Source organism: Protomyctophum bolini (assembly GCF_963924005.1).
Source record: "Protomyctophum bolini genome assembly, chromosome: 11".
NCBI lineage: Eukaryota > Metazoa > Chordata > Actinopteri > Myctophiformes > Myctophidae > Protomyctophum > Protomyctophum bolini.
Window position 1 is genome coordinate 40,072,070 of NC_137872.1, and position 20,915 is coordinate 40,092,984.

At 42.0% G+C, this 20,915-nt stretch overlaps 2 protein-coding genes across 2 annotated transcripts in view; one reads left to right on the plus strand and one right to left on the minus strand.

Moving 5' to 3' along the window:
- The window catches only part of LOC308323481 (lysosomal alpha-glucosidase-like), a gene marked incomplete at its 5' end in the record, with an annotated part of 40,392 nt that extends 20,011 nt beyond the window's left edge, over window positions 1-20,381 (minus strand). Inside the window, 9 exons of the mRNA XM_080775209.1 lie at window positions 8,602-8,715; window positions 10,516-10,626; window positions 13,110-13,241; window positions 14,325-14,443; window positions 15,606-15,725; window positions 16,706-16,802; window positions 17,537-17,702; window positions 18,680-18,831; window positions 19,764-20,381. Coding sequence (XP_080631335.1) covers window positions 8,602-8,715; window positions 10,516-10,626; window positions 13,110-13,241; window positions 14,325-14,443; window positions 15,606-15,725; window positions 16,706-16,802; window positions 17,537-17,702; window positions 18,680-18,831; window positions 19,764-20,381 — 1,629 coding nt within the window. The remainder of the gene's footprint in view (window positions 1-8,601; window positions 8,716-10,515; window positions 10,627-13,109; window positions 13,242-14,324; window positions 14,444-15,605; window positions 15,726-16,705; window positions 16,803-17,536; window positions 17,703-18,679; window positions 18,832-19,763) is intronic.
- Window positions 3,157-6,837, plus strand: LOC308324378 (toll-like receptor 13; the record flags this gene model as incomplete). Its single annotated transcript, XM_080776422.1, has 3 exons — window positions 3,157-3,610; window positions 4,114-4,231; window positions 6,616-6,837. 3 exons carry the CDS (start codon window positions 3,157-3,159, stop codon window positions 6,827-6,829), a joined length of 786 nt encoding a protein of 261 aa, XP_080632548.1. The 3' UTR covers window positions 6,830-6,837.
- Window positions 20,382-20,915: the final 534 nt, after the last annotated feature.

Consider the following 20,915-nt stretch of genomic DNA (forward strand, 5'->3'; position numbering starts at 1 on the left):
CTAAGGGACGTTGACGCGCTTTTATACTAGCGCACCGGTGGGCGGTTCTCAACGTCATCACGTCTCAAAGTCCCAGCCAAAATTGTCTGTGAGTTTATATAATGCTTCTGTGTTTACGCTAGGGGGCGCAAACTCCCATAAGTGAGCAGCCTTGCTCGCTGTTATATAACTTTGGTTACATACGTAACCCCTAGTTGTGCTACATGTTTCTGTGATGTTTGACTTATTCCCGAGTGCTACTTTCTTTCTGTCATTTTATTATATGACCCGGTCAGTGTGCTCATGTGCTGATCTGCAATATGGACATATAGCTATTTAGGCTGTCTTCTGTTATTTTCTGACATTGTAGCCTAGTTTACCTGCCTGGATTATTCAATAGCATTACCTGGGTTGTGTATTGTTTACAGTTTGTTTGGAATGTATGTTTACTGTCTATATATATATCCCCCTCTTCACGTTTGCGGGTGCTCTGCATCCGCAACTTAATCATTGCCAATAATTGCCAACAGCTGCTACAGTGGCCGCCTCGCGGGCGCTTTAGTTTAGTAATTATTATTATTAATAACTGCTGTATATGTATATTTTGGTTGATTGTGTTTTATCTGATGTTCACCTGATTATTTCTGTGTTAAATGTTAATACTATCTTTAGTACAGACAGTATACAGAGCTGACATACTTTTCTGGGTTTATTCCGCAGAAACCACACACATACACATACCCACTCACGCAACACCTGTGCATCTGTATGCTGTCCATGCTACCACCTTAACCCCCATTAAAACCATTGGACTCTGTATCTTGCCTCATCGTCCAGTGTTCTGACCGACACTCCAGAGCGAGTACAAACTGTTTCCCCAGCACCTATCCTTTACCCTATATACCTTTATTTCAGTAATATAAATCTAAATATATATTTGTAAAATAAATACAGTTTCTGAACTGCCCACAGACAACAATAAATGTGTTATTTTATCATGAACCATATAGTGAGGACCAATTATATGAAGATAAGTGGTGAAGTGGTCCTTTAAAGATCAAATAAAAGGCTACATGTGCAGTGTAACCGTTTTTCTGTTGTGTCCCCTTTAGATCATCAATGCTGAACAGTGTTGTCACCAACCAGTGTCCACAGCAGAGTCACTCCACCAAAAGTACCTGACAGTTGACCCAGTTGAACACAGCCATGAAGCTACAGACAGGAAGCTGCCATCGTTTCACCTTCTTATTTCTGTTGTTCACGCTTCATCTTAGTCCCACACTGGCTTACTTCCTGAAACACTGCACTATCCATTACTCTGAAAATGTCACTGAGGGTGCTTCAGTTTATTGTTATAAGAGTGGTCTTGATAGGATACCAGATGACATTCCTGGATACGTTAAGGGGTTAACACTAAGGTTCAATAACATCCCAAATATAAGCAGTACAGATACTTTGCATCTGTCAAATCTAACGGTGTTGGACCTGTGTATGAATTTAATAACTCATGTAGATGACGGGGCTTTTGTCCCTTTGGTGCAACTTCAAGTGCTCCGTATGGACAATAACCTGCTAACAACACTGACAGACAATATGTTTCAAGGACTGTCAAACCTCTCAATACTGAGCTTGGAACACAACTATTTCCAATTTGTCGACTCTGCTGCGTTCAAGTTACTCCCCAATTTGCAGACACTAAGCATGACACCCAATCAAATGACGGATATCATCACCATCTTACAACAACTACCACGCTTGCACATGCTGTTAATCTTCAGTGATGAGTTGGAGTCTTTTCAGTCAAAAGATCTGCCATTCAACATGACCTCTGAGCTCAGGGAGTTGATGGTTGATGATGCACCGTCAATGAAAAAGTTTAGCATTACAACAGCTGTATTTCCACATCTCGAGACAATCGACCTGTCAGGCTGCACTGCCGATGGATTGGAGTGGGACATACCAGACAAGTATTTTCTCAGGAATATAACTAAGGTGTCTTTTAATGGTGAATTGATAACGTTTAACTCCATCAGAAAGGCTCTACAGAGCCTTGATTCACTAGCATACCTACAACTGTCTTCCATGGATGATTGGATCCAAAGAGGGCTCTTAAATATTGCCTGCAAAATACCCACTCTGAGGACACTCGACATAAATCTCTGCATTACTACCAACCTAACTGAAAAACTGTCACCTTGTACTCAGCTAATTAACCTGGATCTATCGGATAATGACCTGACTGAAATGTCAAAGGGTTCAATAAAACAAATGAAACAACTCAGTCACCTGAACCTCAAATTCAACATGCTTTCCAAAGTGCCAGACGATGTTAAACATCTCCCCATGCTACAAATACTAGACATGCGTCACAATCATATTAATGATTTAAGCTGCTCAGACTTCTTAAATTTAACCAGACTCACACACCTTCATCTAGATAACAATGACATCTCTGAACTCAAACAGTGCTTATTTCAACATCTTAATGAGCTAAAGGCTCTGACTTTGCATGACAATTCCATTTGGACGATTGGTGACGCGTTCAAGATTGGTCTGCGGAAACTAGAATTACTGGATTTAAATAAGAATGTTGTCTCAAGGCTCAGCCAGGGGGATTTTAGAAGTCTGAAATCGCTCAAACAATTAGACTTGGGATTAGGTGAAGTGCGTGAGTGGGATACCTATTGTGAAGGACTAGATGCACTTGAAACACTTGGTGTAATTTTTAATATCTACCCCTATAAAGTGTCACCGATACCTCCCCATGCTATACTGAACAGACTGAAGACATTTACCATAACATTTATTCCACAAACTGAATTTTTTTTATTAAAAATCGATGTCATATCAACTTTTTTATCGGCAATGAAAAAGTTGGAAAATTTTACAGCCGAGAATGTCTTTTTTGATCTACCACACAGAGACACATTTAAATATGTACCACAGCTGAAGTCTCTTACTTTAAGGAGTTCTAATCTGCCACACCTGGACGCAGAGCTGTTTTACCCGATACAAAACCTAGAGTCCGTCGATCTCTCCAACAATACATTGAAATCCCTGGACTTCTTGGCACAAGCCAACCTGACACGAGTCTCTTGGCTGGACCTGAGCCAGAATGAGTTGGCAGTGATCAATGTCTCTGTGTTCAGTTTTCTCCCTGCTCTCCGGTATGTTAACATGGGTGAAAACCCTTTCGCTTGCGATTGCTCTAACTCCGACTTCCAGCAGTGGATGCTGAACAACAGCCAAACGCTGGTAGCTGGTGCTCACCGCTACACTTGCGGCTTTCCTCTGGCAAAAAAAGGAACCAGGTTTCTGGACTTTGACTACCACTCCTGTTTGGCGGACGCTAGCTTAATCTGCTTCGTTTCCTCCACCTGTGTGATTGTGCTGACTCTGCTCACATCCTTCACCTACCACTTTCTGCGGTTGCATCTTCTCTACGGCTACTACCTCTTCCTGGCCTACCTTTACGATGCCACGCGAAGAAAGAGGGGGTCTCCTCAGCGCTACGACGCCTTCATCTCCTACAACGTTCACGACGAGCTCTGGGTATACAGAGAGATGCTTCCAGTGCTGGAGGGAGAGCAGGGCTGGAGACTCTGTCTGCACCACCGAGACTTCCCACCAGGTACAAACTAACTAGGGCATTCACTTCTAGTCATTTTTACTAGTTGCCTGGTTTACAGGTCGACTAGTTGTTTAACTATCTGTTATGTAAAAAAATAAAAAAAACGTTTTTTTTTTTAAATAAATTGGTGACTATAACTATAATCTACCTGATCTTGAGGCCTACAAAATCAGGGGAAAAAAAATAATTTGATTATTTTTCTTAACTAGTCAACTATAGTACCAACAAAGTCGACTAGTGGATTTACTAGTCGACTAGTAAACTAGTAAACTAGACGACCAGTTTCTTAATGCCCTAGCACAAACGTGTCTCTCACTTATACTGTATAAACAACATACGTCTCTTTCTATCACCAAATCACAACAAGATGTGTCAAGAGACTTTACATATAGAGCAGAAGCCCAGCATTGTCCCGCCACCCAGAGCTAGCATTTTGCGACGGCTTGCCTCAAATAGTTTTGAATCTCGTTTGCGATAACGTTTGTGCGGTTTGTTCCCTGCAGGTAAACCCATCATAGAGAACATCACAGATGCCATCTATGGCAGCAGGAAGACCATCTGTGTGATCAGCCATCATTACCTGGAGAGTGAATGGTGCTCCAGAGAGATCCAGATGGCCAGGTGGGGGCTGTTCAGTCATTCATGTATTTAGTGTTTTTTTGGGGCAGGAACCCCTTTTGGTGTTTTAGGCATTGTTATAATTTAGCTATTGAAAAGTAGCAGACCTACAAGCTCAAAAAGCGTGAAAATGTGCCTCAAATCTTTGAATATAATATTGTTACAGAGTGAACATTTCAACTTAAATCTTTGCTTCCTGGGGGGGTTCCTGGAATAACATATATTTTCATTTGGGGGCGGAGGAATATTACATATAATTGACATATACTTGACATGAAATATTGAGCACCACTGAAACATAAGGTTTTTCAGAAAACTGTCAGGATTTAGAAGACATATTTTTTACATTTTGACATCAGGCCTAAATGGGCTAGTCTGCCTTTCCTTTACATAATATGATCCTGTGGCAGAGCATATCGCCTCACTTCTTCTGTCATACAGAGTCCAAATAAAAATGAATTGACCACTAACTAGACTTAAAACAATCCTATAGTATTAATTATTCGCGCCATAAAAGAAAGATGTCCTGGAAGCAAGATGTTACGTTTCCTGAACCAGATATTCAAACGTATTTATTCTGGGACTGGGATGTGGCCAGAGATTAGTGACTCTTTGTTACTCAGAATCACAATTCTTACAAGGTACGACAAAACATTTGAGGAAAGTGTTAAGTGCTTTATCAAGGTGTCGTCCACTGTAAGTTTTTGTATTCACTTGTGCTTCCGTTTGAAATGTACCTAGTCTGCATACTATGAAATACTAATTTCAATCAATCAAACAAACCGCGGAGGAAGATTGCAGGACATGAATTTCACTCAAACTTCACTAAACCAAATATGCCCGTATACTCCTATCAAGTGTCTACTTTCACTGCACAGACGCCCGATATCTCCTATTCACTGCAGCTCAAATTATATATAATATAATATAATATAATATATAATTCGGTCTTGTCAGAAGAAGTGAGGGATTGTTCTCGTAACTTTACTGCACACATTCATGCTAAACAGACTTTAAACTGACAGCAGATTTGATTTAATAATGTTGGTTGCATTAGTTTCATTCTTATACAAACTTTCCGACTAATTAGGTGAAACATTCAATTCATCAACAGAGCATAGAATATTAACACATGGTCATCAACAAATACAACAAATACAACAAAATATGTTGGGTGAAAGATAGAGAAGCACTTTAGAAGTTTAAATATGTGTTCAACAAATGTTTGACCAAAATCAGATGACATATTTTTGTTGTAAAGTGGGTGTCTGTGTGACGATACAACGGTTTTCATGCTGGATCACATATTATAATAGATTTGGCAAATTATGAAATCATAAAATCAGTGCAAGTTTGACAGGGGCCTATTTTAATACTGGACTGTTATCTATTCTGAGCTGGTTTTAATGGCCACTGGGTATACCTTTTGATCGACACTGTGTTTGATCAAGACAGGCCTGCCCCTGCACCACCTTGATGATTTGAGAATAGCCGATCTACAAGCCGATTACAATGCCCGATGCAACGCATCGTGAGCTTGTAGATTGGCTAATTTCAAAGGATATTTATGTACATTTGATGAATTGAAATGGGACATCCTGCATAATGAGTACTTGATACAAATACTTTTGTACTTTGAATTGCGGGCTTTTACTTGTAACAGAGTACTTGATTGATTGATTTATTAGCAGTTTGCAGAATTACAGTACATTTCGAGTACCACTCAATACAACAACTGTTAACTGTGAGTGGACGACGCCATAAAGCATTACACTCGTTTACAATAGGGCCCACCATTTTCAATTCATCCAAACAATTAGAGTCGACGTACGAATATACACAACTATACAGTCAAAACAGGAACTCATCATAGAGGTAAAAAGGGAAAAAGAAACACATACAGTGAGGGGAAAAGGGGGTGGGTGGGGGATTCAGATTTCTATACATTGCGGTATATTGATACTTTCACTTAACCCATTCTGGGCGGGCACCCATTTTGGTGTTAGCACTATGTTATGCTTTAGCTATTGAAAAATAGCAGATCTACAAGCTCATAGCGCGCCACCGAGTGGCGCGCTACGAGCTTGTAGGTCTGCTATTTTTAAAAAATCGAAGAACGACTGACATTTTTTAGAATCTGATCTCAGGTCAGAACGGGTTAATCAGACCAGTGTGTGTCCAGTGGAAACCTCGTATGAATCTGATCTCAGGTCAGAATGGGTTAAGTAAACTAATTGAGTACTTTTTCCCCCCCACCACTGCCAGCTACCAGTCTGGAGGGAACCATGTTGGCTTAAAGCTAAGAGGTGTTGAAGATAAACTGTGGCACTGTGGTAATTAATTATGGCTTTATTATTAATGTCCTCTCCTCTCCTGTGTGTTTATAGCTACCGTCTGTTTGACGAGCAGAAGGACATATTGATCCTGGTGTTCCTGGAGGACATCCCGGCCCACCAGTTGTCTCCCTACTACCACATGAAGAAGCTGGTGAAGAGCCACACCTACCTGAGCTGGCCGCAGGCTGGACGGCACCCCGGGCTGTTCTGGCAGAACCTACGCAGAGCCATGGATGCAGACGCCGATCTGCGCTTGAGTATCTAAATCTATGTATTAACCCATTTTGACCTGGGAACGATTCTACGAAATGTCTTCTAAATCAGTTTTCTGGAGAGAAAAAAAAACATGTTTCTATGTGTCATTCGTTCTCGAACATTTTCATGTCAAGGACCCCCCCAAAAAATATATGTCATTGGCCGTCGACCCCCACCAGAAAATATGTTGTTCCAGGGACCTTGCCAGAAGCAAAGATTTGAGTTAAAAACGTTCGCTCTGAAAGGATATATTGAAACATTTGGGCCACATTTTCACGATTAAAAGAAAATAGCAGACCTACGACCTACGGCACTCGTAGGTTTAAAGGAACATTCAGTGATTTGAGGCATTTAGAAACCCCCCCCGGTTGGATGAAGGCTGGGCCACCTAGCCAAAAACGAAAACCTATGAGGTTCATTCACCCCCAGGGGTTAACTGGGGACACGGAGGAACTCCTTATATGGTCAGCACACTCTATAGTAGGGAGAACAAAACCAAAAAAATAAGTGATATTGATATATTCAGTGAAATCACTGAATATACCATTAATCTATAATATACGTAATTGTACTATTCTGTGGCAATTTACCCAAAATAGCTTGCCGATGATAAATGCCAGTTAATTGTGATGAAAACAATTTAGAATCATTTTATTTTATCGCCAAAACATAAATTCTACTTGTCTAGTGGTTTGGGTTGTGCAGTTATCTTGCCATGGTTTCTACCGCATGGTAACAGGTTTCAAAGTGAAGATGTAAAACACAAAAAGCAGCTTATCCTTTTTGTGTGGCCTCTCCCGCAAACGTTGAAAGCCAATCAAATGAATGTTCAGCCCTTAACCAGCAGTCCATTCCCACATAGTTGGCCTGCTGCCCTAAATGTCTTTTTGTAATTGTATTAATTGTATATACAATGAAATTGTAATTGCTATAAATTCACGACTGTCTTTTTTTATACACGCCTAACTTTTGACCTTATTATTCAATCACAAAGTTAATTCACCCGTTTCAGTCTGCATGTCGTCCTTGTTATATTTAGAAAGTTGTAACTGTGTGTCGGCACAAACAAGGGACTAAAATTCATGTCGCTCCTATGCCACCAAAATGTGGAACGCCCTACCAACAGTCATTGAGACATGCAAATCCCTTGACTCCTTCGAAACCGCCCTCAAAGGGCACCTACGGACGGCTGCAGTTAGAAACTGGCCCCCGTAAAATCTGAATCCCCAGGCACCCACCCCTTTTTCCCCTCACTGTATATTTTTCTTTTCCCTCTTTACCTCCTCCATGATGATTTCTTGTTTTGACTATATAGTTGTGTATATTCGTATGTTTTGATGAATTGAAAATGGTGGGCCCTATTGTAAACGAGTGTAATGCTTCATGGTGTCGTCCACTCACAGTTAACAGTTGTTGTATTGACTTGTACTTGAAATGTACTGTAATTCTGTTAATAAATCAATCAATAAAAAAAAAATTATCTCACATGTGGAAAGCTGCACATCTCATTACTGTTGGCCTCTAGACATTGGCTAATTGAATGGAATGCCAATGCCTCTCACCCGTTTATAAATAACCTGTAGCCTGTGTTTCTTTATGACCCGACGAAGATGTACTCTTACATTGAAACCTTGTTTTCGTTCCATGCTTTGCATAAAAAGGTGAAAATAGTCCGAACTGCTCCAGTACCTTTTTGGAGGCCCAGAGATGCGCCGTGACGTCACAGTATATATACTCACAATCCACAGTATATATACTCACAATCCACAGTATTATACTCACAATCCACAGGCCGTCGAGCGGGACTTTAGAGTGGAACAGAGCGATGCAGTCCTCCCACCACTGGGTGGCGTCTGGGTTGGTGAAGTCAGGGAAGGCTGTTGGGCCTGGCCACACCTGGACGTAGTACAACATGGAACTCAACATTTGAAATCCTTTTTTTTCCTTTTATCTCACATCTATGGCTAAATACAGGCACACGCACAGGAGGAGTATACAATCCTTTGTACTCTTTGGTGTCCACATAGGCCTCGCTCACACCTAAGGGCCGATTCATACTCTTATTTTAGAGCCGAATAAAAGTCGGTTCGGCGCTGTAGAGCCTACAATTTGACGTCATTTGAGGTTCGGGGGGCGGGTACCGTCTTAAAGTCGGCTCTTCGGTGCTACTGAAAATTTCTGACGAGCCGAAATCATTTCGGCACTACAGCGGTAAAATAGGAGTATGAATCGGCCCTTAGACACACACAAGACACACTTGTGTTCCTGTGTCTTCTGTGTGTCATGGCCGCGCCTCAATGCATTTCCAATGGGAGTCACATGGTTTGAACTTTGAAGACATAACCTTGTTGCATGCCCAACTATCAAAATGTAAAGGATAAAGCAAAGCTCCGCACGTACTGCGAGATAAAACATGTCTATGACACGGAAAACTATGTACTGTATAATCTGTCAAAACGATCCTTATGTGCCTAAATTAGAGCTGGCATACTTGGTCTGCATATTGAGACAGGTAGATATGTAGGCACGGTTGGGTTGAGGAGGATAGATTATGTAGTCTGTGTGATCTAAAGGAAATTGAAAATGAAATGCATTTTTCTTTTTTTGACAACTCTATTAGGGAGAGACTTTTTAATAAGATAGATCCAAATCATGAATTTATATGGTTGGAGGACTTCGAGAAACTGAAACGCCTATTTCAAAAGTACACCTTTTCATTTGCCTCATTCCTTGAAAAGGCCTGGTCAATGAGGAGGAGGGCCATTTTACATGTAAAATGGCCACGTTTATTTGTTTTCGTTTTTGTTCAAATACTGTACAAATATGTATTCAATAATGCATTTTGGAATTTGAACGGGAAGGACTGTTTCAACGTACTTTGTTAAATGTGTCATGTAATCCCATATGTGGGATGGGCCAAAGTGGCATGACACGAAAATAAATATTTCGTTAATTCATACACCACTTACTCAATCCTACAGATTGATCAAATGAAGTTCTATTCATTACAACTTGTCCCAGATTGTAGCTTTTTAACATGAATGCACATGATGTATGCACACTAGGTTTGGGATCTGGACATACATTTGAATCGGGAGGAACCGGATCCAACCGGATCCAACATGGAGGAAGCGGAATGGGTTCCGTCACATTTGGAACCGTTTCTGGAATATTGAAAAAATAGCAGAAGTACAAGCTCATAGCGCGCCACTCAAGCTTGTAGATCTGCTATTGAAAAATCGTGAAAATGTGGTGCAAATACTTGAATATAGCCTATATTCTTTCAGAGCTAACGTTTTGAACTCAAATCTTTGATCCTGGGGGGGTCCCTGGAACAACATTTCCAGATGCGTTTGAGAACGACTGACATAGAAACATAGGTTTTTGTGAACACTGTCAGGATGTAGAAGACATTTGTAGAATCGTCCTCAGGTCTAAAATGGGTTAAAGACACTGTCAGAGGTGGTTATGTGAACTGCTATACCGACGGTGGTGGTTGTCAAACTTTTTAATTTCATGAACCACCATAACTCTGAGAGTGTGGAAAAAATGGGACCAAATGGACCCGTTTGGTTCCATTTGTACACTCTCAGAGTTACATACATGTAAGAGTCCATTTGGAGCTCCCCAAAGGAATCTGTAAGGAACCCGAATAGGCGCGAGCGCACGCACGCACGCACGCACTCACACACACACCTTGCCAATGAGCGTGTGTCCCGTGAGGTTCTTGATGAAGACGTCTCTCTTCAGACCATCGTCAAAGGGAGGGTAGGTACCTGGAGGGCTGCTGCTGCTGATCCCAGGGTCCTGGAACACACCTTGTTCATCAAACTAATACCTTTATTCAATGCATTATGAAGAGATTTTAATAGACATACACAGCTATTTATTTATACATATACATACGTGTGTGTGTGTGTGTGTGTGTGTGTGTGTGTGTGTGTGTGTGTGTGTTTTAGAAGATTGTAGAGCAGCTATTTTTGCTATTTTGTTTGTGATAGATATTGTTGCATGACAAAGTGGTTGTTCATACTAATTCATTAATTAGTACATTAGTATATATACTAATTGATTTTGTTTTGGTCAAACTTTACATTGAGTCACTGATGTATAAAGAAAACCATTATACATTTTTTTTTGTGTTTCTCTATTCGTCGATTAATTGAAAAAGTATCTGTAAGAAAACGATGTATAGTTTCAGACCTGAACACATGTAAAGGGAGCAGAGTTGGGTGTAACGAGTAACGGAAAATATCGTTACTGTAACGACACTACTTTGGTCGGTAGCGAGTAATATAACGACACTACTCCTCCAAAATTGATAATCACACTACAGTTACTGGTCGCTTTAGCGCTGCCGTTACTCGCTACTTGCGTCATGTGGCTGCTTTCAGCAGTGTTGCTTTAGAGAATAATGCACACAACGGAGATGAGTTGAACATGAACACTAATGGTGCGCTGGCAACGCAGTACGCAGTACGGACTAGAACATGTCAAACCGGTGTCAGATCATCAGCAGCACAGCATTTTTCGTTACTGTCGTGGACTCGTAGGGTGGCCAGACGTCCGGTTTTAGACCCACCTTTCCTCCTCCCAACTCAACCTCTGGCCGGACACATCATTGTCCGTTTTTTTGTGATATAGCCTACAGTGCTTGTGTCATAACTGTCATTTAAGTCGTCTCTGTTATTAAAATCTCCGTAGCACTTTTCCGCTGCACAGAAAGCTCCCAGTCTCCCCACTGTCACAGAGACAGAGCAGGCGTTGGGGTGTTGCCATGTCCGCTTATTACAAGCGACTTTGGGCTTGTTTTATGATAGCCCAGTCAGGCTTCTTTTGGGCTGTTTTCATAGACATGGCTGCTTGTTTCTCTTCTAAAACCTGGCAACACTGCCAATGGGAGGGTCTGTTTGTTTGTTGTAGAACGTGTGCTCTCACAATCACTAGTTAGTTAATGTAGAGATAAATAAACGAAATATGCCGAAATGAAAAACTACATTTAATGAGCAATGGAGCAGGGGACTCCACATCATAAAGAAAGGGATCCTAAAGCACTGTGAACATAATTATAGTCTACTGATTTATCTCAGTCTCATTATTTTATTTGAATATATATTGTTGGGAAAGCTAATATTTGCCTAGAACCACGTGGTACAGTGGTTTTCAACCATTTTCATATCAAGGTCCAGTATGTATTCTGCATTTTAGCCATGGACCACCATTTGATGAGATTTGGCCTCACAGACCCCAAACGAAATATTATATTGTTGTGTGGCAGTTCAGTGCAAATTATTTGACAATGCATCTCAGGCGATTTTATGGAGTAACGCAAAAGTAATGTAACGAGTAATGTAACTAGTTACTTTCTCCAGGGAGTAATAAAGTAATGTAAGGCATTACTTTTTTCAAAAGTAATATGTAATATGTAGTGCCTTACTTTTATGAGTAACGGACCCCAACTCTGAAAGGGAGTGACGTTTGATTCAAGGTGCAAGGCTGCCATCTCCTGGACAAATATGGTTACTGACTGAGTCAGCTTTCCTCTTGTTCCAGAAGAACTAACTGCACTAATCATCGATAATGAGGTTTTTATTGGATTTTATTGCTTTTATTACAGCTTCAGCTTTCTTTCTATTTTGAACAGATTGTATGCTTCTTTTGTAGCCCCTTGTTTTAATAAAGTTATTCATGTTGTTTTGTAAAGCATCGTTGAGTGCCTAGAAAATCACTACAAGTTTGATCTATTATTATTGTTGCTGTTGTTGCTATTGTTATTATAATAATAATAATTATTATTATTTATTAAAATCTAAGGAGTTTATTATGTTCTTTGTTGTCCCTTTTGAAGACGTCTTAGTGGGATTAGAACGTACTTCATTATGTTACAGACGGTTAGGGTTATGATGATAGCCTGAGCTAACGTGTTCTAGAGGGGCGGGTCGTGGCACGCCCTGATTGGATCTCACTGATCTGACACAATTTTTCGGGCCAAACAAAGAATTTGAAAGTAGACAAAAACACTTTTTTTGTTGTTTTTCTTAATTATTATTATTAATTAATTATTATAATTATTTGTTTGGTCCAAAATATTGTGTGTGTCGTCATGACTTGTCACGACAAGAGTTGGCTTCGTACGACGCTTAAAAGGTCTTTAAATAAATAATTTAAGAAATGTCTATGGGAAAAAAATGCATTGCGATTCATTTCCTGGGCCACTCGTCGTTCTGAAAGGGGGAGGGACTGCGACGCTCTATTATGACGTATGAGGTCAAGGTCAAGGTCTATCTCACCAGGATCAGGACGTACTTCATGCCCCTCTGGTGGAACTCCTGCACCATGTCTGGGAGGTCCCCAAATCGCCGGGGGTCAAAGGTGAACACCCTGCGTTTATCCGCGTAGTCCAGGTCGTTCCACTGGACGTCCTGATGACGCAACACGACACAACACAATTTAGGCATTTAGCAAGACGCTCTTAATCCAGAGCGATTTACAGTAAGCAAGAACAACACACGGTAATAATACATCCAATGCATCACAACACAACAGCAGCATTTCAGAAGAAGTGGCTGCTCATAAAAACCTCTCAAAGTGGCAGAGCAATTTACAATTTACAATTTAGGCATTTAGCAGACGCTCTTAGTCCAGAGCGACTTACATTAAGCAAGAACAAAAGCATGGGAATACATCACATAAAAACATTTATCATAAAACATGCGTAAGCTAAGAAAGTAACAGTGGAATATCTATATATTGAAACCTATACATATATACTACTATGCTATACATATGTACTATGGCGTGCTATGACTACATACTACATACAATGCAATTCTAGTGCCGTCTACATAACATGCTATAAGTCTGTTTCAAATGCTATCTAAGTCTACAGAAGTGCTATCTAGGGTAGAGTAAGTGCTATGGGCCATGATGGAGTCTGAAAAGGTGGGTTTTCAGACTACGGCGGAAGCCAACCTTGTGCCAGTATTACAGAGCACACCTGTATTCAATCAGTGTGCACAAAGCACTGAGTGAATTAAATAATAGTTTATAAAAACCTTTGTATCTAGATGTTATACAGGTATATTTGCAATAATAATGTGTGGTTGTTGTCAAGGCACACCCGGACTTGTCTCACAGTGAACTGTAAGAGTTCATCACATGTAAACAATGTATTAGAGCTTATACTATGATGTTTACCAGAGGCAGGTTGGCATGGTGCATGCGCTGTGCCACCTCCTTACCAGGGGCAGGTTGGCATGGTGCATGCGCTGTGCCACCTCCTTACCAGGGGCAGGTTGGCATGGTGCATGCGCTGTGCCACCTCCTTACCAGGGGCATGTTGGCATGGTGCATGCGCTGTGCCACCTCCTTACCAGGGGCATGTTGGCATGGTGCATGCGCTGTGCCATCTCCTTACCAGGGGCATGTTGGCATGGTGCATGCGCTGTGCCACCTCCTTACCAGGGGCAGGTTGGCATGGTGCATGCGCCGTGCCACCTCCTTACCAGGGGCATGTTGGCGTCGTGCATGCGCCGTGCCACCTCCCGCGTGGCGTTGGTGGTCCGGTAGCCCCAGCGACACAGGTGGAAGCCCAGAGACCAATATGGAGGCATCATGGGATAGCCTGTGAAGACGACAAAGCCATTTGAAACCATTTTGACCCGAGATCAGATTCTAAAAAATGTCTGATTGAAAATGACAGTTTTCTGAAAAAGCTATGTTTCTATGTCAGTCGTTCTTCGATTTTTCCAAAAATAGCAGACCCACATGCTCATAGCGCGCCACCGAGTGGCAAGCTACGAGCTTGTAGATCTGCTATTTTTCAGTAGCTAAAGCATAACATAATTGTTGGAGCCAAAATGCTTTTTGTTAATTTTGTCAGTTTGTTGTTTGTCTGTAAGTTTACACCGTTTATTTAAAGTTTGAATACTACTGCTGCGAATATGGATGTTCTCAATAAATGGATTGACATAATCCAAAAGAGATTCAACGACTGGATATTGAATTAATCACTGCACACGTCAAACTAAAGTTCAACCCAGTCGCCCTGCTGTTTAGCCTAGAAGTACAGGCTTCACAATAATGCTAACACCAAAAGGGGTTCCGCCCCCAAAATGGGTTAAATACACTCATCATAGGGTAACTTGCGATGAGATGCCCTCATTTAAATACACACACGTGCACTAACAGTCCTTTAGTATTAGCATTATGTCTACAATACATTAACCATGTTAAAAATGTCAATAGCAATTGGCCTGGGCCGTGGCTCAGCGGTCCAGGCACCTCGGCTGGTAATCCAGTCTGGCAGTGTGGAGTCGAGGGTTCGACTCCCGATCCCGACGGCCTTTACTGCATGTCACCCCCCCCCCATCTCTCTCCCCATTTCCTGTCAGCCTACTTTCATCTATCCCTCTACAAAAATAAAATAAAGGCGAAAGCCACAAAAAAAAAGGAAAAACTAAATGTCACACTAATTACAACATCTGGCAACTGGACGCAGGTGTGGACCCGAGACCCCTAGTCTGAATCTGCCCTTAAAAGAGACTTTTTGCAGCCAATAGCTCTTTCGTTAAAAAGGAAAAAAGGGGGGGAAAAGCTAGACTTTGTTGAGTGAAAGAGAGATGGGATGGAACCCAGGATGTTTTTTGATTTAGTGGGAAGTGTGCACTGGTTGAGAAACATGGTTTGGCTGACAGAGCCCCTGATAGGTTCAGTAAAACATGGTTTGGCTGACGGAGCCCCTGATAGGTTCAGTCAGTGTGTGTAGTTTTGACCACCGCACGCACCGATGACCTGGAGGTACTGTCGGACGACGCTCTGGGGGTCAGGACCCAAGAAGACGTAGAGGTCCAGGATTCCACCGATGGTCACCCAGGTGAGAGCAGGAGCAGGCTGCAGGATCACCTCTGTACTCACACAGCACAGGAATAACTACATTACAGGCTACAGGATCACCTCTGTACACACACAGCACAGTCAATAAGTACATTACAGCCTACAGGATCACCTCTGTACACACACAGCACAGTCAATAAGTACATTACAGCCTACAGGATCACCTCTGTACACACACAGCACAGTCAATAAGTACATTACAGCCTACAGGATCACCTCTGTACACACACACACACACACACACACACAGCACAGTTAATAAGTACATTACATGCTGCAGGATTACTTCTATACAGAACAGAGTTCAGACATTTACACTAGTAATAATGACATATCCTCATACTAAGGGTAAATGAACAGCACAATGACATTAATAAAGATATCCAAGCATAAAGTAGTACCCATGACATTATTAAAGTGATGTCCAGGTTTACCCATGATATTAACCCATTCTGACCTGAGATCAGATTCATACGAGGTTTCCACTATGGACACACACTGGTCTGATGAACCCATTATGACCTGAGATCAGATTCTAAAAATGTCAGTCGTTCTTCGATTTTTCAAAAATAGCAGACCTACAAGCTCGTATCGCGCCACTCGGTGGCGCGATATGAGCTTGTAGATCTGCTATTTTTCAATAGCTAAAGCATAACATGATGCTAACACCAAAATGGGTGCCCGGTCAGAATGGGTTAATAAGCTGATATCCAAGTACCCATGACATTTATAACGTACCCATGACATTATTAAAGTGATGTCCAGGTTTACCCATGATATGAATAAGCTGATATCCAGGTACCTGTGACATTTATAACGTACCCATGACATTATTAAAGTGATGTCCAGGTTTACCCATGATATTAATAAGCTGATATCCAGGTACCTGTGACATTAATAACGTACCCATGACATTATTAAAGTGATGTCCAGGTTTACCCATGATATTAATAAGCTGATATCCAGGTACCCATGACATTAATAAACGTACCCATGGCATTGCTGTTGAGCAGGAAGACTCCGTGGGCCAGACCATCCTCCTCTTGTACCAGGTAGAATGGATGGGAGCCGTACAGATTAGCACCGCTCTACAGACAATGACATGAAATAAACAACTATATCTGTACCGTACCTTTCTCTTAAATCAGAACGTGGAATGGTTCATGCTGATCATTTAGCAATACGATTATTTCTGTTATATTTCACACTGCTTCGCTTGTCACTAAAGGTTCCCATTGAGATCAGAGATCTCTTTTACAAGAGACACTGGATATGGAGAGCTGAAACGTGTGACATGAATCCATTTTGGCGTTTGGTGTTGTTATACTTTAGCTATTGAAAAATAGCAGATCTACAAGCTCATAGCGCAGCACCGAGCTTGTAGGTCTGCTATTTTTGAAAATCTAGTGCAAATCTAGATTCGTTCAGACGTTTTTAACTCAAATATTTGCTTCTAGGGAGGGGGGGGGGGTCCCTGGAACAACATATTTTCAGATGGGGGTCGGAAAATTGTCATGATTTAGGAAGACATTTTTTAAATTTCGACATCAGGCCTAAAGGGGTTAAGAGATGTGCATTTGTTGTGGCGCTAACTCCACAGACTCACGCGCTGTTGTCAGATTTGGATTCAGATTTTACGGGGGCCAGTTTCGAATTGCAGCCGTCCGTAGGTGCCCTTTGAGAGCGGTTTTGAAGGAGTCAAGGGATTCACATGTCTTAATGACTGTTGGTAGGGCGTTCCACATTTTGGTGGCATAGGAGCGAAAATAATTTAGTCCCTTGCTTGTGCCGAATCTGGGTTGTACATGGTTTGTTGACTCACGTGAGGGGCCATGTCTCTGTTCCACAGCGTGAGGGAGGTCCAGTTGAGGTCCAGGGTGAGAGGGGCATAGTGCTCCCCCAGGCCAGTCACCAGCGAGGAGGCCAGAGCGGTGGACAGCTGCAGGTACTGGTCAGCAAACAGCAGCGGAGCCACCGTGCTGTTCACGCTATAGTGACCGCCGGTCCGAGACGCAACAGGAAAGACACACGCAGCAAACAGGCAAACAGGAGAGATACATTAACTGAAGGATGTCTTCTAAATCCAACCAGTTTTTCTGAAAAACCCATGTTTCTTTATCAGTTGTGTTCACACCATTTCATGCCAAGAACACACAGAATGATATATATTTGGCCACAGACCCCCCCCACCCCCATCTCAAAATATGTAGTTCCAGGGACCACCCCCCCCCCCAGAAGCAAAGATATGAGTTAAAAACATTGGCTGTGAAAGAATATATATTCAACGATTTGCACTCGTTTTCAAAATTATACTCTGTGCCGTGCTATGAGCTTGTAGATCTGCTATTTTTCAACAGCTAAAGTATAACATAATGCTTAAAAAACACAAAAAGGGGTTCCCGTCCTGAATGGGTTAAAACCTCACTGCAGAAATGTGTCATGTGTGAATCTCAATAACCTGAACAAGTACTGTACGGAACCAGTGTTGTTTTTGGCAGCAATTTTGATTTTAGTTTTTAGTCATAGTCTCTTGAATAGTTTTCATTTAGCTTTAGTTACATTTTAGTCAACGGGAATGTCTTAGTGTTAGTCTAGTTTTAGTCGACTAAATCTGCAGTTGATTTAGTCGAACAAAATGTATTTTGGCGGGCCTTGATGCCGTCGTCGAAAATACAAGCTCACAACGCGACGCGTTGTGAGCTTGTAGATCGGCTATTTTCAGCATGCAACTAATTGTAAAATGACATACTGGATCTCTTGTCCACTATAGTCCCTTCCTAAAATTTTTGTCTAGTTTTTAATTTGACGAAATTGTCAGTATATTTAGTCTTAGTTTTAGTCATCATAGCTTAGTTTTTATTTAGTTTCCATTTCGTTTTTGTCAGTGGAAAAAGGTAGTCGACGAACATTTTTCGTCTTTAGTTTTAGTCGACGAAAACAACACTGTACGGAAAACAGTACTTACATGACCCGTCCATTGGATCGACGGCGTACGAGGAAGCCAAAAGGTTCAGGTTGGAATTCAACGGTGTAGAGGGGCCGGTTCTGGACATCAGTATGAATGGCATCATCCTGGGGGAGAGGAACCTCGTATCGCTGAGATGAAGGGTCCTTTATCTGGAGGGGAACACAGCACGGTAACTTGTTAATATACCTTTCCAGCTGGGAACACCTCCGTGTCATTTTAGTTGTTGTCGGTCAGAAACTAATTATCTCCGAGTTTGTTTGGTTTTATCAAACTTGACACCCTACTTGATCGTACTACTTTGTGGGGGCGGGCGGCTGTGGCTCAGGAGGTGCCAATGCCAATGATCCGTGGGTCGGAGGCTCGAATCCCGGCTCCTCCTGTCCACATGTCGAAGAGTCCTTGGGCAAGACACTGAACCCTACACTGCCTCCAATGAGTCGTTCGGTGTGAGCCTTGCCACCATTGGTGTGTGAATGTGGGTAGTGAGGACGCTGGTGCTGACTGTTCGCCGCTTCACCTCCCAATGTATGAATGAATGAACTATTGTAAAGTACTTTGAGCACTTGGAAAAGCGCTATAAAATGCAATTCATCATTATTATTACTACAGCGTCCCGCAAAAGTATCAAAAGCAGCAGATCTGTGAGCTCAAAATGCGACACATTTTGAGCTTGTAGTTCTGGCACTTTTGATACTTTTCAATGTGATTCCTGAAAAGTAACAGATTTGGAAAACGGGGTGTCTTTTCGTGCTATGAATAACTTAAGTATACTCTTTTATACTTTCCAAAATGTTTTTAAAAAAAATAGCAAAAGTGACATATCTACAAGCTCACAGTCACAACACGTCACAAGAAAATGTAGATCATCCTCACAGAAAGATAACAATATCGATAGAGGTATTTTGTAAAACAGATAGTGAAATGTTTGTGATTTGGTCCCCCATTGACAGGCCTTAGAGATTACTGTATAACGGTGCGTACGGTACTCCATCTCTTTCTGAAGTAAGGTAAGAATAATATAAGGCAGAGATAAGACAGCCAGACCCTACAGACAGACAGACAGACAGACTGACAGACTCACGGTGAGGTGCAGGCGACCGTGGCTTTCCTCCATGACCTCCAGACGGAGGGTGGCGACCTCCCCGGGCAGGTAGGAGGCGTGGGAGGAGCGCGTCAGGGCGGCAGCCTGGCCTCGCGCGGTGGGGGTGAGGGGTCCCATGCCGTAGCCACCGGCGTACGCCCGTGGATAGAAGCACCACGGTGGTCCTCCTCCACCACCAGACAGAGGAGCGAAACAGCAGCCTCTCCCTTCACACTCCCCCTGGCTAAGGGCTCTGTCCCTGGCACAGTCAAACCTGTCCTCCAGGGCCATAGCACAGGTGTCGTCATCATCGTCGTCTCCACTGGGACTATCACGAGTGTGGGTTCGCCCTGAGTCCTGTGTGTGCTGGTGGTGCTCAGGACCGGGGCCAATGTTGTTATCCAAAACATACCCTCTCTCGTTGCTCTGTAGTTTTGCTGAATGGATCAGACGTCTCACAAATGCAACCACAGGGTTTTGCTGTGCACTGGTCGACTTGATCTGTCTGATGATCTCGTGTTCAGGACAATATCTGATGTACAAACATGTCAATAATAATGTCAAAGTGAGCAGGATCATAGCTGGGGCCGGCACCGGCGAAGAAGACAATACAGCCATGCTGTGAATATTCTGTGCACTCAGCATGTATAAACTGTGTTTAATAGTTTGAGTAACGTGTAGGAATGTGGAACTATTTTACTGTTACAGGTGCAATCAGACACTGCTGCTGAAGTTTGCCGTCATTATTAGCTCCCCCAAACATTATAAACGTCATCATTCCACTATTCCCACAGAAGACAAGATAAATTATTACATCTGTATCAGACTGCACTTTGTATATTTACGTGTCGACGCAAAAGCAGAACTTATAAAGACCATTTAATTATGTTAAGCATGACCAAAACATCCACTTAGCTTGTGGCGTAGTGCCAGCCTGCTAACAAGCTACTGTCTAGTGAGCAGATCTAATGAGCAAATTTAAGACTTCCGGTGGACGATCGCTTCAAAATAAGAGTAACCTCTACAGTATTGAAAAAAAGTTTAATTTGCACATTAAAACTACAGATTAAGCATTTAAATGATGCTATATGATGCTATAAGACACACATTATGTTTCTGTGTAAAAATAAGTAATTAAATCATTATAAAAAT